This window comes from Hakea prostrata, chromosome 4 (genome assembly GCF_041222555.1).
Source record: "Hakea prostrata isolate BN-2017 chromosome 4, UWA_Hpros_2, whole genome shotgun sequence".
Taxonomy (NCBI): domain Eukaryota; kingdom Viridiplantae; phylum Streptophyta; class Magnoliopsida; order Proteales; family Proteaceae; genus Hakea; species Hakea prostrata.
Genome location: NC_142603.1, coordinates 40,905,883 through 40,927,349, shown reverse-complemented (window position 1 = coordinate 40,927,349; position 21,467 = coordinate 40,905,883). Strand labels below are relative to the sequence as shown.

Below are 21,467 nucleotides of genomic sequence, written 5' to 3'. Positions count from 1 at the left end.
CCTTACCTTAGTGATTTTCTACAATGGATCTAGACATTGGAGGTGCCTCTTTGCGTTCCCTTTCCGTTCTTTCAGCTTGTGAACTCTATAAGTTATTTCCACGCTTCCAAATCGGCGAACTACAATGATGGAGGTTCAGGATTAGCTTGGAGAATTCGTAGAGCATGGGAGAGTATTCTAAATCATATGTTTCTATTTGGTTTTCCATCCCTCTATTTATAATGTTTTCCCTCAACCCTAATTCCTTAATTAATGTTTTCCTTAGACTCATCTTAAGGAGGGAATATTAGAGTCTTCATTAGACTCAATTAAATAGAGGAGTAGTCATCTTAGACTACATAACCATCTTGCCGCCACCTATGGCGCAAATTGTAGTGGGACCCACCCATTATTATTAACAGTTGGGATAGTTTCTTGAGAGATCTAGCACATTTTTCAATACATTTTCCACTAAGACAGGTAAGGACATAATTACATATATAGCTGAATTATTGATATAATAAACTGTTTAATTTTCTAAACATGTGAATGACCTTATATCTTGTTGTAATTATTGTTATGCATATACTTGTTAACTATGTATCATGAATGATGATTGATGCATTTTACTTCTTTGTTTTTGTGGAATGATGTGTCTGGTGCGACTATGACTTGGGGAATATCTAACTTGGTACTCCTAGCTTGGGATATCAAGGGTTGTGGTATGGGACATTGTTTTTTGATGCCCCTAGCACTATCATGGTTGTTGTGCTTCATGTCTAGGAGGTCTAGATTGTATGGTTAGGTACTCATACATGCTACTACCCTTTCGGCAAGGGTATTGAAGTCGAGTGAGCCGTGGTGGCAGTGATGTGACTCTATGTCATCCAAAAGAGGTAACCAATTCGTCAAAAGACTCAATGGTCCATTGTTTATCATACAATGGTAGGGTCGTATGTGCTGGGGTTGGGCTCATGGGCATCCAAAAGATGGTTGTCATGAGGAGACATAAGAGCCTCCGCCCCCAACAATATGTGCATGACCATTGGGTTAAGGAATGAGGTCCAACATATGCAATTAGTCCGTGAGGATTTAGATTTCAGGTGGAGAAAGATACTGCACTAAAAGGGCACTAGGCATGAGCAAAGGTATCTAGACCACATGTAGTGAGAGAGTGTAGACCTATTCACCAGCCTTGGTTGATGATGAGGACTGTACCTCTTACCCGGGATCCCAACAGAGGTAGCCAGTCCCTGGAGGGATCGAGTGACAAGACCTACCCAAAGGAGGGCTTGTGTTATATCTTAAAGCATGTCTGTCTAGATAGACACTTGCATAGTTAGTAAGATGCATCCATAACACAACATTTCATTATTTCATCTTTTGCTTACGATGTGATTGTGGTATGTATATGGAATTGTTGTCTTACTAAGTTCATTATAACTCATCCTTGTGGATTATCTATTTTTTTTCCAAATGCCTTTGCATAAACAAGAGACGTTCCCTATGAGTGGGAGAACACCTCTGAAGAGGTAATGGAGACGTCAATAGGACTTGATCTTGATCAACACGAAGCTTCCTGTAGGTCATGGAGTGCTCTTATAGCACATATTGAGACTTTGGGATGATCCTAGGCTTAGATCAAATCCCTGAAACATTATCAATGTATCCCCGACTACAAGAACATGGAAAACTAGAGCTAAAACTAAAACGTCTTCTTCGAGAGTTTCCACCATTAAAATAGATATATGATTTATCTTCCCGAAATCATTTAATCAAGATAATCGATAAAATAAATTCTTTAATTCAAATCCCCTCCAGTAAAGGTTAGGCAAGAAAAACTACTCTCAAAACATTAGAATAATGAAGGAAGAGGGAGTAAGTTAATCCACTTACCTCTAGGATCCAAAAGTCAACGAAATTCTCCAAGACTCTCCACAAAAAGGGGTATTACTTCACCAACACGTGCTCTTTGACCTTGTAGCAGTCCATGACAGTCTCAAGCATTAAAACAATGCAAAAATAGGGTTTAAGAGCCTTCAATAGGGTGTTGAGGGCAAAAGGAGCAAATCTGCTTGTATTGATCCAATCAACTACCAGGGGTGGTGGTTGCTTGGTCAATTGACCACCCCAAGCAACCACCCTTGGTACCTTTGCGTACTTGGGCGTTTTAATCTCTCAATTGGTCCCTAATACTAATACAAGCTTAAACATCATTTAAAAGGCTCTTACCTTACTCATAAGCAGCTTCGAACTTTGTCTTCCTTATACTGAATATCCACCTGCCCCAACCATCTGGATTCTAACAAGATCTTCTTCCAATTCCAAACAATGCACGTTCTTCATCGTCTTCACCTAGGTCCATGGTTTCTGAAACCAATTCATGGGCTTTAAATCGGATGGGCCATAGCTTTTTCTGACTTGATGCTCGGGCCTTTGGACCTGTAATTCGGGTTTCAGGTTAGGATCATTGGGGTTATTACACATATTCAAAATTTAAAACCATCCATTGGCGGGATTAGAAGATGTTGATTTAATATTTGGTACTGCAAAATACTTGTAACTTGCACAAAATAATTCAGTTTGTTTTTGATAAAATAAAAGCAATAAAAAAAAAAAGCCTTCATTTTGTTGAACAACTACTGAAAAAGTTAAAGAGAGAGAACTTCTAGAATCCTATATCAGTTTATAATGTACTCAATATTAGAGTTAAGGACTGAATATCTTGAAAATTCTTCTTTATTTAATCTTTTAAAGGTCCTAGTTTGGATCTAATCACTGTGACAAGGTGGTAGTTCTATTTAGTTTTACTAGAATAATCATATCTAACCCCTAGTCTAAGTTGTTGCTCCAAGCATCTGTGCATGGCTTTGGATATTTAACTTTGTTCTCTTTGTGACACTTCTTCAAAAATAAATAAATAAATAAATAAATATTCAAGGTTCTTGAAAACAGCATGAAATTAAAGACAAATAGATGAATTTCTGACTATAAAGTGCTGATGTGAATGGGCACTAGGAAGTGCCAAAGGGAATGAGTCTTTTGAAAATACAAGCTGCCTCCCTTGCAGCTAGGGGCAAAGACTTACAAAATCATGTAAACAACGTCAAGGTAACAATATAGAATTTTATTAGTCAACATATTACCAATCGCTTTTTGTTTGCGAAGCTATGCTACATTAGTCAGTCTAGTTGTATTTTTCTTTCAATGTGTCCATCATGTGAAGTTTGAGTAGATGTATCTTAGCTTAGTCTTGTTGCTTGGACAAGGAAAATCAAGAGGGTTATTTTTTCACCGTGATATGTTTATCCAATTTTCATGTGTTGTCTCGTTTCAAAATATTCGGGAAGCAAAATCCATCTGTTTGTATTTCTATTCAAAATGAATCCTTAGCTCAATATGGCAAAGCACCTGGAATTGTTATGGCGGGATATGGCGGCATTGCTAAGAACCATTTGGGAAAATGTTATTTGGATTTGGACAGGGATCAATATCTCAAGAATTCTTACTTTGGAAGGACTAGCAATGAGAAGGGCTATGTTATGGGCGCATGATTTTCAAGAGACAAGAATAATGATGGAGAGTGATAATCAAGCATTGATCACTATCATTCAATGCCTTGGAAACTTTATCCCATTATCAAAGACATCTACATATTGGCCCCCCCTTTTTTTTTTTTTTTTTTTTCTTTTTTCTTCCCCCCGCCCCCCCCCCCGGGGGCGGCCCTGGGGCGGGGGGGGGGCCCCCCCCCGGGATTTTTTTGTGATCGTATTAACAAACCTCATGCCCTAAAATCTTGTGGACCTAACATACAAGGGTATTCACACATCAGAGAAGAAGAAGACATGATTACGGAGTTCGGCATATGCCTACTCTCCGGGATTCAGGTATGAATCCAATTCACTAAGTCTTTGGGAGTTTACAGATTTAGAAGAAGAAAGAAGAGAATACGAATACACCTGATACAAGCAATCATAGGTCTCCAAAGTACCATCGAGTGCTCGCCACACTCCAGCGATCAAAAGCCCTATGTCACCTCCTTCAAGCACCAAGGATAATCAGAGCTACAAGCAATCGAACACGACGGCCATGAACGAAGCTTCAAGAGAGCTCCAAGAAGAACCCGTAGAACAGAGAGAAAAAATCTCAAAAATGAAAATCGATTTGCACACTAACCCCTGAACCAACCCAGCCTTCTAATAAACAATAGGCTGTGAATCAAATGAACCCAACCGGTTCGGTTCATGACTAAAGCAGTACAAATACCAGATTACCCCTAACAATCTCCCCCTTAATCTATACACCCAAAATGACTATAGTGAGCTGGATGCGACCGTCATCATCCAAGTATACCTGCACACACAAGACAAAAGAAAACCACAGTACAAAGCAAATAAAATATGCAAAATACCTAGACACACACTAACCATGCAACACTAATGACTCCATGCAGATACACCATGCAACATACTGCACTAGGTAGAGAAAACCCTAAACATAACTCATAACTCATAACTCACTCATATAACTATGAAGAGCACACATGCACACACCAGGCAAATATCTCATAACTGAGATAAACAGAGAAAGAGTTAAAAAAAATTTGGGCAGCATCTCCCCTAAAACTGCAACAAATGCAAAACCTGATAAACAATCAAATAACAACAAGACACACACCACAATCCAAAAAACAAGTAATATACAACTCAAAACTACAGAACATATGTACTAAAAGACAACATCACCAATTCCCAACAAATCAAGACAATGTAGAAATTTAGAAAGAGGCAATGACTTAGTACCACAGTCTGCAGGATTATGCTCAGTACTTACCTTTTCAACTAAAAGTGAACCATCAGTTATTTTATCCCTGAGAAAGAAGTATTTAATGTCTATATGTTTGGTTCTGTCATAATAAACAGGATTCTTACATAAAAAGATAGCACTCTGGTTATCAATAAAGACAACAGGTTTAATCTTCAAAATACCAAGTTCACATAACAAACCATTCAACCATATACTCTCTTTAACACATTCAGATGCAACAACAAGCTCAGCCTCTGTAGTGGACAAAGCAACTATAGGCTGTTGTTGCACCTTCCAACTGATGCAATTACCAGATAATAGAAAGAAATAGGAAGATAATGATTTCCTGTTATCTACATTACTGGCATAATCTGAGTTAGTATATCCTTCAAGAATAAGATCACCAGGTGTGGACTTGAACACTAAACCTTTATGAACAGTACCTCTCAAATACCTTAAGAGCCACTTGAGAGCAAGCCAATGTTCTTTACCAGGATTAGACATAAACCTACTTAGTACACTAACAGCATGAGCAATATCAGGTCTAGTACATATCATGAGATACATAAGAGAACCTAAAAGACTAGAATAAGGGATCTTTGACATTTCACTTTTTTCAAAGTTATTCTTAGGACAATGATCATTTGAAAGTTTAAAATGTGCAGCTAAAGGAACATTTACATGTTTACAATTAAGCATGTTAAACTTCTCAAGCACTTTCAATAAATATAGTCTCTGACCAATGAACATAGTATCCTCCCCCTTATCCCTATAAATCTCAATCCCTAAAATTTTCTTGGTTGTCCCAAGATCCTTCATCTCAAATTCAGATTTCAGCTTGTTCTTAACATTTTGAATAAGATTAGAATCAACACAAGCAATCAATATATCATCAACATAAAGTATAAGATATAACACAATAGAATCTGAAATGAGAAAATATAGGCAACTGTCATAAACACTTTTCTTAAACCCTACACTCAACACAAATGAGTCAAAACATTTGTTCCATTGCCTAGGAGCATGTTTAAGTCCATAGAGAGATTTCTTCAACAAGCAAGCTTGTGATTCATCTCCAGCTGCCGAGATGCCTAAAGGTAGTTGCATATATATCCTTTCTTCTAAATTGCCATGAAGAAAGGCAGTTTTCACGTCCAATTGCTCTATAGTCATTTTGTTCTGAGCAACAAGGGACAACAACAACCTTATAGTCTTATACTTGGCAACCGGAGAGAAAATTTCATCATAATCCACACCTTCTCTTTGAACAAAACCTTTTGCAACAAGTCTGGCCTTATATCTTTTGAAATTATCAATTCCATCATCCTTGATTTTAAATATCCACTTACAAGGTAATAACCTTTGATCCTTGGGCTTCTGAACTAGTTCCCAAACCTGGTTCTTATTTAATGAATCTAATTCATCATTAATGGCTTGAACCCATAAATCTTTATCTTTGGAACCCAAAGCTTCTTCATAGGAACTAGGTTCATCTAACCCAATATCAGAGACAGAAATATCAGTCTCATGTGCAAAGTTGGCTACATACCTTCTAGGTGGCCTAACCACTCTCCTAACTCTATCCCTAGCCAATTGGTAACTACTCAGATCAGGAACTTCTTCCACCTCTCCAGTGGAAGTCTCAAGAGAGGGCAATGGCCCACTCTCAATCTCAGAAACTACAACCTCAGACTCTTTATTACCAGAGCTAGGTTGAGGGGAAGTCAAGGGTCCTTTAGGTATACTAGAATCAAGAGTCTGAGCAAGACTTAAGAAAACATCAGCCTGCCCTAAATCAAATTGAGTGAAGTCTGTCATTCTTTGATCAAGTGGATTCAAATTGATATTGTCAATGGAAAGACAAGGGAACACACTCTCCCTAAAGAGAACACTACTAACAAAGGTCTTCACACCAGGCACAGTCCTATCCCATAGCTTATATCCTTTCACCCCCCCCCTCAGGATACCCTAGAAAGATGCTCTTTTTACTCCTGGTTTCTAATTTACCAATGCTCTGGTGAGCAAAGGATTCACACCCAAATACCCTAAGGTAACCAAGACTGGGAGGTTTACCCCACCACATTTCCTCAGGGGTTTTAAACCCTAAGGTAACAGAGGGACTCCTATTGATTAGGTGAACAATGTTGTAATGACTTTCACCCCTTGGGTACGCCCCGAACCGGTGAGCATACATCTAGTCTTGTTTAAAATTGTCCTATTCATTCTTTCAGCAATGCCATTTTGCTGAGGGGTGTATTTAACAGTCCTATGCCTTTGAATCCCTTTGTCATTACAAAATCCATTAAACATTTCATTAACAAATTCTAATCCATTGTCAGTCCTTAATGTTTTAACTTTCTTTTCACTCAAGTTTTCTACCAAAGCAACCCAATACTTGAACTTTTCAAAAGTTTCATCCTTGGTCTTCAATAAGAAGATCCACACTTTCCTAGAGTAGTCATCAACAAGGGATAAGAAATAAGAGTTTCTACCATAAGACAAGACCAAGCAGTCCCCACAAATCAGCATGTACATATTCTAATATATCCCCAGACAAGTGAGACCCAGCTCCAAAGCTTAACCGGTGCTGCTTACCTAAGACACATGACTCACAAAACTCTAAGTTATCAATGACATCCTTGCCAAACAGGCCTTGTTTACTTAGAGCTTGCATTCCTTTATTGCTTATGTGTCCTAGCCTAGCATGTCACACACTAGTGATATTTGACTCACTTGACAAACAACAAATATTGGAGATATTATTTAGGAATGTACTACCATCAAAAACATACAAACCAGACTGAGAAATGCCCTTTAAACATACATGAGATCCCTTAGATACAGAAAGACTACCCCCAGAGATACAAGTTACAAACCCAGCACTGTCAAGGCTACTAATTGAAATCAAGTTTCTCTTTAAGTCAGGTATGTATCTAACATCATGTAAGGTGAAAATAGATTTATTGTGATTCATCAATTCAACAGAACCAATACCAACTACATCACATAAATCATCATTTCCCATCATAACTTTGGCATTATTCAACTCAGACAAGTGTGTAAACCAGTGTATGTGTGGACACATGTGATAAGTACAACCTGAATCTAAAATCCATCATTCTTGCCTACTAACCTCAGATATGGTAAGCACCTCACTGATGTCTTCATAGACATTGGCTTGACCATTCTTGGGTCCAGGCATATCAGAATGGGAAGTCTCCAATTCCTTCATTTTTCTTTTATATGCAAAGCAATTTTTCTTAAAGTGTCCTACTTTCTTGCAAAAGAAGCATCTCTTGAGGTTTGTATCAGACTTGTTGTTCCCATTATTATTCTTATTGTTAGTCTCATGATTTTCAATTACTTTTCCCTTCCCTTTGGGTCTCCCTTGTTTGTAAGAGCCCTTGCCCTTAACAAACAGGTTTTCCCCACTGCCCTTAGTCTTACCAGAAGCCAATAGTTCAGACTCCCTATTCTTTAAGGCATCAATCAGTTGTTCTAGGGAAATGTTTTGACATGCATACTTGATTGAGTTCTTAACAACAAGATAATCATTATGAAGTGAATTCAATAGGATAATAGACAAGTCCTGATTTTCCAATTTAGTCTTCTCCCCTGTATTTGCTAAGTCTTGAATCAGCTTCTTAAATATATCCAAGTTCTTGTCAAGGGTGATTGTAGGGTCCATCTTAAACCCATACAACCTCTCCTTCAAATAAATTTTGTTACCTAGATTCTTTTTCTGATAGATCTGTTCAAGCTTATTCCAAACTTTAATAGGAGTATCGTCATCATCATCAAGACACCTGATAACCCCATCAGTGATGTTCCAGAGCATGCAACCAATTGCATTCTCCATCACTTCAGTCCTCAAGACTAGATCAATACTTTCAAAGAAAGCATCTGGGTCATCTATTGATCTTAGGAACTTTTGCTGAGCCATTAAAGCTCGAACCTTCCTCTTCCAAATCCCAAAGTCCCCTGTGCCATCAAACTTCTCAATATCTACCCTGGAACCCCCCATAGGAGTATCCAAACTTAGGTAGCTAGGGTTCCCCCTAGACCTACAGCTCTACTAGAGCCTGTGGTAATAACACTAACCACACTGGGAGGAGTATCCTCCCCTGGTAGACAAAACCCTTACTTGGCTCCACTTTGAACCCGGTACAAGACCCTAATCAGTATACAAGAATACTATTCACAATACTGATTAACCAATTTTGAAAAATAAAATATTATTCTAACAAAGAGTTAAATAATCAATATTAATTAATCACAAAAAACATAAGCTCAATTTATACAAGTTACAGCAGCCTAATAATCAAATGTTAACACCACATATCAATACATACCAAGTATTAGATCAATATTAACAAGAAAATTTAGACAGCAGATAATATAATCAAAGAGACACAAATAAATGAGATTAATTAAACCCTAATCATATCATAATTACCTACCTATACTCAGATTGTCACCCAACAGGTTACAAAAAACATTAACAGAGTATACCACAATTATATGAAACACTTTTAACAGAGGTTTTATAGAACCGAATCATAATCATAGCACATTCATAACATATGAAATGAAAACAATTTCATAAGATTAACAATTATGACAGAATTGAATAGAGACTATAAGAACCGAATTGTTATTCATATATCAGAGGTATAAGCAGCGAAAGAATTTTAAAGAAATTAAGATTGTAACCTGAGACAACCTTAAACCGTATAAGCAACCTTCAAATTTAGGATTTAAATGATTCAACAATACCTAAATGAAGCAGGGAACATGAATGAGATGGCTCTGATGCCAATCTTGGATCGTATTAACAAACCTCATGCCCTAAAATCTTGTGGACCGAACATACAAGGGTATTCACACATCAGAGAAGAAGAAGACATGATTACGGAGTTCGGCATATGCCTACGCCTCCGGGATTTAGGTATGAATCCAATTCACTAAGTCTTTGGGAGTTTACAGATTTAGAAGAAGAAAGAAGAGAATACGAATACACCTGATACAAGCAACCATAAGTCTCCAAAGTACCATCGAGTGCTCGCCACACTCCAGCGATCAAAAGCCCTATGTCACCTCCTTCAAGCACCAAGGATAATCAGAGCTACAAGCAATCGAACACGACGGCCATGAACGAAGCTTCAAGAGAGCTCCAAGAAGAACCCGTAGAACAGAGAGAAAAAATCTCAAAAATGAAAATCGATTTGCACACTAACCCCTGAACCAACCCAGCCTTCTAATAAACAATAGGCTGTGAACCAAATGAACCCAACCGGTTCGGTTCATGACTAAAGCAAGAAAAAACACCCCACCCCCCCACCTTTTTTTTTTTTTTCCCCCCCCCCCCCCCCCCTTCCGACCGTTTACCCCCCCCCCTTTTTTTTTTTTTCCCCCCCCCCCCCCCCCCCCTTGTTATTTGACTTTCTTTCTGTAGGTTGTAAACCCAGAATTATCAAGTGTATTTTGGTTCAAATCTAACTGGATTATACATTGTTCTAAGATGTGTTCAAAAATGAATTCTTTATAAAAGTTTCTGAATCATTAGTTGATCTGGTTGTTTTGTTGTTACTGGTCAAGCTTCAAAAACTTTAGCAACAGAGAGAGAAATAGTGTAAAGCATTTGGGAGGAAGCTTTTCTTTTATTTTTTTGCCTAACCATTTCAGGTGGAGACAAACAATCATGGAATTGCTTTTTCATGTGACATTGTTACATCAAGTCAATAATTGAAGATAGATAAACAAATGAAAATGCTACATTAAAGCGAATAGAAGGGAAAAGCTTTTGAAGAACGACCTAACTTGTAATGCTAGTTTTTATTCATGTCCGTCTAATGGTATTTGATAACTTTTTTTGGAAATTTACCATAGATGACTTGACAAAATTTGATGACCAGATTGTTAGAGGTTCTCTCACTCCATGGAGAAAGATAAAGATAGATTTCTAAAGGATATGTCAAAAAAGTCAATTTCTCATGAAAAGTAGGAAAAAAAAGGATTCAAGTTAAGAGATAAATTTATAAGCTGAAGGGATGGTCAGAACCAAAAAAGAAGAAGTTGAAGGGATGGATTTTAAAGATGAAGAAGTATCATGAAAGAAAGATACTACTAAGTCTAGGAATTACCAACAAAGAAAAGTATAGCAGCGCTGAAATTGAAAGATCAAATTTTATGTGGGAATTTGAAAAGATAGAAATTAATATGAAATGTCATGAAAAAAAAGAGAGAAGATGAAAGTGAAAAAGAACACAAGAAGGCATCTTGAACATTCTAATATTTTTTAATTAGTAATAATTGAAAACAAAACTAATAACTCTTGAAACAAGAATACTTTTTGAGGGCATATTCCAATCGAGGTATGATGATTAGGGGTAAGGATAAACAAGGTGAAATTTCCAGCAATAGAATTTTTTATCCCAAGCTTTCTCACAGAAAAATCTATGAAGCGTGCGGGTAAATGAAGCTCTAGTACAACCAATACTAATCCGGCAATAGAATTTTTTGATCTAACTTGACGCAGAGCTTTAATTGAATGAATTAACGGAGGAAAATGATTCAGTTACCTTCACCGTGTGCGATCATTTAACTTATCTAGATTTTACTTGACATTTTCGACCGTTAAGATATGTTCACGTTTCTTTCTCGTGACCATTCAATTATAGGGTTTCTACCCTTCTTTCAGAGTTAATAGCAGTTACCATTTGTGCCCAGATCGTATATCCCGAATTCCATGGGAATACGTCTCTTGTAACCGTTAAGGTTCATTCACCCTTATGTTACTCTATGGTTCGAAATTTAAGCCAGTTCTGACTGGGGTTACTGACCCGATCATGGTCAAACCCAACCTGGTATTGTTTTTCCCTTATCAACATCATACTAAGACATACTAAGGAATTTGTATCCTCTACTCATCTGGAACGCTACTAAGGAATCTAATCTAATGATAACTTGACTGATATGTTCAGAAGACGCCTCTCTAAGGCCCTGATTACTTCTTAGCTTCTTAATCGTGTTTCTGTTGAACCGGGTGTCAGATTCAGCTTCCCTTAGTGAAGATACGTTGGATGGACCGGTTCGAACCGGCAGTTGGGTATTTCGTGTAAGAATTTCAAACTTTCGTTTCCGGATTGGGGGACAAACCTGGGTAAAGAGCGGTAATGTTAACATGATGATTACACGATTAACACATTTATCGATGCAAATATAAAAGAGATTACATGATCAACGCGTGTCATAAAGCGTTTAATATCCACGTCATCACAGTCGTTCGAGGTAGAATCATTTTCCGGTGCTTTGGATATCCCTCACACGTGTAAACCCTGAATGCAGATGCGTCAGGTATATTCTTTTGTATTTTTAGGAAAAGGAGCCCTTCACTAAAAATATTTATTGACTTGGCTCAACGAATATTCGTACTAAATTCCATTCCACTTGCAAAATAAAAATTTTTGTACTCTCTGAGATTCGTTTCGTATAAATATCGTATACGGCTTCCCATTTGAAGTCGAAGTTTCAAGCACTCCACTCTTCTTTCTGCTCTGCAAAAGCTGAAGAACAATGGCCGTTTGCATGAGAACGAAACGAGTAACAGATCCACTCAGCGATAAGATCAAAGCGTGTCTCTCTGGAAAAGATGATCACTGTCATACGAGCTACAATAGCAGTGGAAGCGAGCATTCTCCTTGCCTCTCCGATCTCGTCCATGGCTTCTTAGAAGATGAACTCGACGTATCAAACCACGACGAACCCTCCGATTCAAACCGTGATACTTTGCTTCAGGAAACAGTTGATGCGATCGGTAGTTTGCTCAATCCATTTAGCGATTCCAATCAGTTTCGGATCTGCCTCTACACTCTCGTTTCCAAAGCGGTGGATGATTTCGCCTGCGTAAGATCTAATATGTCGCTTTTCAGGCGAAAGGTGATGACCTATCTAAGAGATGCCGGTTACAATGCGGCGATCTGTAAGACAAAATGGGAGAGTTCCGGCGGACTCGCCGGTGGAAACTATGAATTCATCGATGTCATCAGATCTGAAGGAGCGTCGCAGCAGAGGTATATCGTGGATGTCGATTTCTCAGGGGCGTTCGTGATCGCTCGGCCGACGGTGAACTACGATTGCTTATTTAACATGTTGCCGAAGGTTTATGTAGGTGGAGCAGAAGAATTGAAGCAGATAGTGAGATTAATGGCGGATGCCGCGAAAAGATCATTGATGAGCAGAGATCTCTCTCTGCCTCCATGGAGGAAGAATCGCTACATGTTGAACAAATGGTTCGGTCCGTACCGTAGGACTGTGAACCAGGGTCCAGCCACGGTTTCCTTTCCGGTCGATTTAAAGAATCCAATCGTCCTTTGCCGGTCCGTTGGGTTCGATACCGCTTCAAACCACAGCAACCGGTTCGTCTCGCCGTTGCCGGCGACTAAAACCAGATGAACGCACAAATTTGTGAATAGTGTTTAGGGTATCTTGATTTGGGATTGATCGGACGCGGCGCGGAAAAGCAGGTTTTGCCGTTGAGGAGTGGTGACGTGAAATCGTCCCCTTTCGTCCTGTCGGAAGTGACGTGTTCATCGGTTGAGGAATGAGGAGGCCATGATTGGGCCCTTGGCTTTTGTATGTATTTCGTAGGAAGCGACGTCGTTTTCTTCTAATTTAATCTATGGGAAACGGAAGGCGACGTTTGGATGTGAAGCTGCGGAATTTTCAGAGAATTATTGTGGTCCAAGATGTAGCTTATGCATATCCTTCCAACTATTATGTCCTGGACCATAACAAAGTGCTTAAGTGCAGTTGATCCAGGCTATTCGAAACGTTAAATCCAACCTTGATTCCTTTTATTTCTAAACAGCGACTCTGATTCTAACCCTAAGTTTGACGTATCAGATCAATTAACCTTGAAGTTATGCGTAACTCTTATGTTTCTCCATCATATATTCAGGGGAGGGTTCACTTCTAAACATTGATGAGATAGGGGATCACCTCTAAACATTGATGAGATAGATCCCCTAAGTGTATGATAGCAGGTATGAGAGTAGCATTATATGGACGGAGCAAGGATTTAATGTTTTGAGAGGAGGGGTGCGAAATGAGGTTCTATAGAGAGAAATTTTACTGCTACTCTCAAAGGTAAAAGAACCAGACTGACCTTGACAAGTTAATTAAAGCCTGAGGGGAAGAGAATCAGAAGATATACTTGATGAAAAAAAGAAGAAAGAAGAAAAACATAATACTGAAATGAGAAAAGGAGTTGTTATTTGCCGAACAAGTTATGTGCCTGAGGCTCTGATCATGAAGAGAAGGTATTTAGGTTCTCCAACTTCTCCTGGAGTTTTCGACTTTCTTCTTTTGAAGCATAATCAAAGTATGAGGAGACTAGAAGTAGAACAACAAGAGGAGGGGACCACAAAAATAGATGCAAAATAGATGTGAGGGTATTTTGGTCATAAAAATCACAAATTGTCTTTAATTGATCTTATTGAATACCTCGGGGGAGGTAGATGCAAAGTGTCCACTTTTTTTGACTAAAAATGACGTGGACCAAACCTTAGAGTAGGAGCATAGCAACTAGATTTCACTCTCAAACATTTCGGGTTTTGTGAGAAGACCAAAACATTGGAATCTTGAAGCGTGAGAACTCCTGTCACTTCTCTCTCCTTGGTTTGTTTTGTTTTTTTGTTCTTTCTTATTTTATTTTATTATATTTTAAATGTAGATGCATTGATCATCTTAAATGTCTACACTAGGGCTACAATTGGGCCGGGCTTTTGCAATCCCAAGCCCAACCCTATGTGTTCTAATCTGAGTTCATTCCTGCCCTGACCCTAGTTCAAGGCCGAGGATTATTGTCCTTGACCCTAAACCCTACAGGGCCAAGCCAAGCCCATTCCCACTCTAATTGGGCTGGGTCGAGATGGGTTGGCCCTGATCTTGATAACTCTGATTGGCCCTGATTGGCCTTAACCCTGATTAGCCCCGATTGGCCCTATCCCTAGCCCTGATTGGCCCTGTCCCTGGCCCTGATTAGCCCTAATTGGCCCTGGCACTGACCTTGATTAGCCTTGATTGGCCCTGATCTTGATAGCCCTGATTGGCCCTGATTGGCCTTGACCCTGATTAGTCCTGACCCTGATTAGCCCCGATTGGCCCTATCCCTAGCCCTGATTGGCCTTGTCCCTGGCCCTTATTGGCCCTGACCCTGATTAGCCTTGTCCCTGGCCCTGATTGACCCTATCTTGGCCCTGATTAACAACAACAACAATAATAATAGAAGTATTATAAGTAAATTAAAAATAAAATTCATAGAAATATAAGATGATTCAAGCTCACAAAAAATGATAAAATAGTCAATAAGTTGATAGTGTTGCTTTAAACATAAATAAATTCATACTCCATAATTCTGTATTGATCTCTGAAAGTCTCTCATTGCTTTGAAGATGGAAATTGAAAACCTCTATCATTACTTCGGTGATGGAAATTGAAAACCCCTCCCATTGATGTTTTTATTCAACAAAAAAAAAATCATATTCAAAACTTTATTGACAAGTAAATCAACGATAATTTAGTATTGATATTTTTTCGTAGTTAAAAAAATTTATATTTTAGTTACAAACATAATTATCTGTCCTTAATAAATTTTTTTATTTTTTTTCTTGAAATATCACATTGGAGGCAAAAGAAAGATGTCAATATTCATGATGAAAAGTTGGGGTGTAGATTTGTTAGATATTAATTCTCTATATACTTATATTAATCTCGCCTTAGTCCAAAAAAAAATCAATGATTTTTTGGAACTAAAAATGACTTAGTTTGAAAAATAAAAATATCTTAAAAGTAATATAAAAAGTGAACTCATAGTCTAATATGATCAAAATGACTGAATGTCAAAGTCTAATAGTTATGTCAATGTTAATGTGAAGATTAGGGTAAAAATCTAATACATGATCAGGGTCAAATTAACATTAAGACTAGAGCCAAAATGAGAGTCAAGATTGGGCCAAAATCAGGTGGATGCTTACTACATTGGTAATAAAGATATAATTTATTTTTATTCATTTTTTTACAAAACATGATCATGTTTTTAAAATTTTACATGTGTCAAATATTCATCCATTTGGTTATATTAATTCCTCTCATATTGGTGGAGGGTCTAGACTCAAATCAAGGCCAAAATCATGGGCCTAGATCAAGGCCAAGATCAGGGCTAGGATCAGGGCCAAGATCAAGATTAGAATCAGGGCCAAAATCAGGATCAAAATCAGGGCCAAGATCAAGGTCAAGATCAGGGTCAAAATCAGGACCAAAATCAGGGCTAGAATCAGGTCAAAATCAGGGCCAAAATCAGGGATGGGCCAGGATGGGCTGGGCGGGCCAGAGAGTAATCTCAGGCCCGCCCTTGGCCCTAGTTCAGGGCCAGAATATTTTGGCCCTAACCCGCCCTTAGGGCCAAAATCTTTAGCCCAAGCCCTATTCGGGCTCAGGGTGGGCTTAGGGCGGGTCAAGGCCGCCAGGGCCGAACTTGCACCCCTAGTCTACACACAAAATGAACTCAGAGCTAAAATCATCAATCGATCCAATAAGGCTTGGCCTTAATGAAGTTTGAATCCTTTTCCCTGGAAGGGTTCTCCTAGTAAGCGCCATTGTAACACATGTGCATATGCATGTGTGATATTTAGTTTCTAAGAGGAAACATTTTCCCAACTAAAATGGTTGTTCTATCATGTAAAAAATATGCATTCTTTAGTTGATTCATTTAGTCATAGTTTGCCCATTGTGTTCTTGTCCATGCTTTACAAGGAATTTTGTTGTTAAGTTAATATCTAAATTATGTGAAATGTTTATACGTTTTGAGCTACCAATATTAGAGTAGTTTTATATAGTTGCCTTCTTTGGATTTTTGCTACTTTTTCCTTTCATTCATTTGATATTGTTTGGTTTGTAATCCTATAGAAAAATTTTCAATGAATGCTATAAGCAATATGTTCCTACATTTTTGTTATTATGTCGTATGTAAATGTAATGTAATATAATTGAATTTTACTTTGTTTTAAATAGATGTTTGTTTATTGAGTTTGTATTACCTTTGAAATAGAACATTTTTATAGAGCACGTTCTTTGTGTACTTCTCTGTTTTGGTTGCTATGTTCTCCTTTTGATCAGTACTTTTGTAGTTGACATTGATATTCCTCTTGATAATGCAACATATAGTTGTCCATATGATAATACAACGTACAATTGCCCTTGTGCTTTATTGATCATCATTACAAAGTTTAGACAAATTGGGAATTGCTATCTTTTAAAAGGGAATGGATATCCCTCGTTCTCTACTAGGCATAGTGATATTTTTTGTATTAGGAACAAATTTCCTGTGAATTGACCACCTATCACAATTTCTACTAGGATAACATTCTTTTCTAATTTTTGACAAACCAATATGGTTCCATTGCATTCTCCTTGGGCCGATATAGGTTTTTTAGGAGCATGATTGGACAATTCTTTTTTAAAATCAATTGATGAGGTGGTAACCCCATTTGGTACCAAAGAGTTGAGAAATTCCTCCAGGTATTGTGTGTCTACATCATCTATTGAGAATCATAGTTGTAGTATGTCACTCACTCCCTTGGGAATCTATCATTCATTTTCTCATTTATGTTGTCTACTGTTTCATCCTTAGTTGTTAAAATTTCTCTTTTCGTGATATCTTTTGTTAAGTGGAGCTCTAGTTGTTGTGCTGGGAATATTTCATTTATCAATTCTTCTTCTCCCTCATTTTTATTTTTTATATTGATCAACATTTCATTTGGTATTTTAATCATATCTTCATCTTTTGTTGGCTCTTTTCTATTTCCAACCCTCAACAAGAATTCGCTGAATTTTTTGAATGATTTATTGCCCCATATTTTTTATCGGCTATATTTTTTCGCATGGTTGGCCTTAAGTATGATCTCACCAAACTAAATTCTACTGTTTCTGTTTTAGTTCCTCGAGGTACAAACAAGTAGTACTTGCTTGAAGTCTCTCACGAAGATGACAACTTTCCCTCCGAATGTTGTTATATTACCTATTATATCTTACAATGTCCTGTCAATTGCCTCGATTGCTTGTCTTTTGGCTATTGGTGTTTTTATCCAACTTGGCTTTTTGAATCAATTGTGTTGCCACATTTTGTTTTGAGAAGTTGTAGAGGCTTGAATTCTCAATGTTAATTTGGAATTTTGAGTATTGAATGTGTTGTTCCCCCTCCTAGCAATATTTAGGCTACAACTTCAGAAGTTATTGATATAATGGAGATTTGTCTTTCCGCTCCTATTGTTGCCAGTATTGCTTCATAAAGGAATTTTATTCTGATTCTTCCTAGTCCATCAATGAAGAATGTGTCGTTGTTGTTTTCTTTAACCGTTTGTCGAATCATGTCGTATGCCTTTTTTTTCTTTTCCACATTCATTTTAGTTGGGTTCATAGTCTTCTATGGGAATTGGTATTGCATACTCATTTTGATCAATTTCATTTTGACGGTTTGCAACCGTCTTATTCATTTGATCCTCAAGCTTTTGAAGGTCATATTGCTCTATGCTTTGGTCCATTAAGTGTAAGAAGTTATGAACACTCAATGTTTCATAAGTTTGCTTCCTAATGCATGCAATTGTGTTTTTTAAGTCTTTAGATACGGCTTCAAAATTGTCTACCCATAGCTTTTACATTTGCTAGTTTACAACAAACCAATATTGTTGCAAACAATTTTCAGACCATTATTGGCATATTGAATAATGCCCCCGTCTCTTAAGCATTAAGAGATTGCATCATCGCTTTTAAGTAGTTTTATCTTTTTCGTTGCCTTTTGGAAAGTCTGACATTGTTCTCCTTTTACACACATAAGATTTTCAAATGATGTTGGTTTTTTAATGTTGTTTAGTAATAGTCTCAAATAGAACCACACTCCTTTAATTAGGCAAGTTTACTCGTCCAATTGCATCTTTTGCCTTTATTTGTGTAAAAAATTTTGCTTTATTATTTCATACATAATTCTCTGGGAGTTCTTTATATATTCATATACTATGTTCATTTTGAATAATTCAGTCAATATTGTTCTTGATATGTTATCGACGGAATCACATTAGTCGATCCCAATTCTTCTAGTACCAAAGCAGTTGCTTAATTGGTAGGTATAGTTGAAGGGTTATCTCATAAAGAAACATCTCAGTTAAATTAAATTCAAAAATTCTCCATATTGCTTTCTGTGTTGATACCTTGTGTCCTTGTATTATTTTATTTCATCCATCAAATATTCCTTAGTGTTATACGCTAGGGACATCGTAATACATACCATTTATATACATACTTATAGAGATATTTGACTGCTTTAAACCCAGAGCAAATCTTGACATTTATGTGGAAATCATATCTTGTCAGGAGATGTGGGTTATATTATTACCTAACAATTGTTTGCTTATCATGACTCGTTTGCCATTATTCCTTCTCCAATAAATTGGGTAGGAATCTTCTCCTTGCATTGTTTTTCCACTATAAGATCTTGGATAACAATTCTTACAAGTGTGTAATCCCCCCCCCCCCCTCTAACCCAAAAACCCATATTGTAGGTCCAAGAACCTGGAATGCAAGTAGAAGACAACTTTGGGCTAACCACATAGAGACCATTGGATTGGAGTCTAAACCCATGGAAGTGGATGGTGATGATGCCAAGTTGGGAGTTTTGTCAGAGTTTGGAAGGAGATCTAACATGGATATTGATAGATTATGTAGATGGATCAAGTGTTCATTGATGACACGTGTGGAAGGTTCCAAAAATTAGGTGAGACCCTTTTTGAATGTGGAGTAAGAGCTAGGACAGAGCCAAGGTCTTTCAGAGCCTTGAAATCTTCTCCTGGAACTAAGTTCTAGAGGTGAGTTGATTGGCTTGGTCACCCCAGGCGACCCATCTAGTTCTGGGAGAAAAAAGACAAAATTGGAAATTTGGTTTTTGAGGCCCTATTTAATGTGTTTTCATTCTAAAGCATGTCACTATGATCCATAGCCATTAGAGGAAGTCAATACATGTCAGAGAGTGCTTCGCAAAGGTGAAGGATAGTGTGGAGATCTTCCGAAAGGTTATACGTGCAGCAATTGACTTTTTCTAATATACTAAATTCATCTTTTTTTTTCATTCAAATTTTTTTTTTTGCGATTGTTTTCTCTGCTGCTCGGACCTTGTAAAAGGCTTATAAATACTGTAAGGGTAATTTTCATCTGGACCCCCTGAGGTTTGGTCTAAGTCACTTTTAGTCCAGTTTAAGTTTTCTTTTGCATATGGCTCCCCTATGGTTTCAATAAATGATTAAATAAGGACAAGCTTGACAGAAACTGTTAGTTTAATAATTTTTGTGACGAAAATACCCTTTCTCTTTTTTTTCTTCTTCTTTTTAATAAGTTTATTTAAAAATAAATGTAAAAATCTAAAAGAATCTCTTAACCATGAGGTGAGACCCTCTGGTGTTTCCTCACCGTGCTCTCCATCTTCTCCGTCGTCGGCCAAGAACTCCGGCAGCTGCTCAGTCGAGAGAAAACTCACCGAATTGGTGTAGGAGCAACCCCTACTTCTATACCACAAGTACTCTCTCCTTTTCGGCTAAATATCTATTAACCTCATTTGGTACGGCAAGCCTTCTCAACGCGCCATAATCGCTGATTTCATCTCTTCCATCACCCCAACCCAGAGAAAAACCCAAACCCAACAACCCTCTATTCTCACTTGGTGGAAAACCACTGATAAATACTATCAGCTCAGCTCCAATAAACCCTTTTCTCTCTCCTTTCATATGGGTAAGCAGCTTCTAACGAGAACTACATTTTGGGAAAATCTCTCACCAGCAAGCAGCTCGTTCAGCTTGCAGCCAGAGGCGAACAGAAGAACAACATTAATGTCGTCTTGACAGCTCCTGATGTATCTGTCGAAGCAGGGGTGGAACACACGGGTCTTCTCCGAGTCACCAGCTGAAGAATTCCCACAACAAGAAACACAAGTTCGCTTACATCTGGGTTGGAAGAAGGGACCAAACCAGAAAAAGGATTCGCATACTCACAGACTTTGAATAAGGATTTGAAATAGGGAGGAAGAGGAACCCTAGCTCGCCTTAAACCATAAGAAAACATCTTCTTTTGTTCCTATGTTGCAGCTTGTTTTGAGACAAGATGCTCTGAGTGATCATCACTAGAATTTGAAAACCTCTCTTTCATTCTGATCTGAAACCTATTCTTTCTCTTTGGGATCTGGAAAACAATTTCACTTGATTTATTTACAACAATTTGTTTTGAAACAAGATGCTCTGAGTGATCGTCACTCGAGGCAACACCGTTGCAGCGAACACAAATCCGAATAAAGTAAATGCATATTCTGAAGATAAAATCCGATTCATTGCTTTGAGTTTCGAATTGTTTCATATAGCCAGATAATGCCACTTTTGCAATTTATCTCTTTGAGAATTTATAATTTGGAATTTGGTTTTGTTTACTTCAATGATATCCACCCATTTCTCCATCACACTCAGACCATCTCTCACATTCTAACTCTCTCCGCTTATCTCCTTCTCATGATCTCAAAACCACCATGTTCAATTCCATCTCCGGCGATCCCATTAGTGCCAACACCTCTACTCCTATAACTGTTCTCC

General features: G+C 37.8%; 1 protein-coding gene and 1 pseudogene across 1 annotated transcript; both read left to right on the top strand.

Moving 5' to 3' along the window:
* The first annotated feature begins 12,323 nt into the window (after positions 1-12,323).
* Positions 12,324-14,656, top strand: LOC149018896 (uncharacterized). Its single transcript, XM_089154445.1, has one exon. It carries the CDS (start codon positions 12,361-12,363, stop codon positions 13,237-13,239), a length of 879 nt encoding a protein of 292 aa, XP_089010571.1. The 5' UTR covers positions 12,324-12,360; the 3' UTR covers positions 13,240-14,656.
* Positions 14,657-18,212: 3,556 nt separating this feature from the next.
* LOC149018895 (protein PHOSPHATE-INDUCED 1-like) lies at positions 18,213-20,892 on the top strand (annotated as a pseudogene).
* Positions 20,893-21,467: the final 575 nt, after the last annotated feature.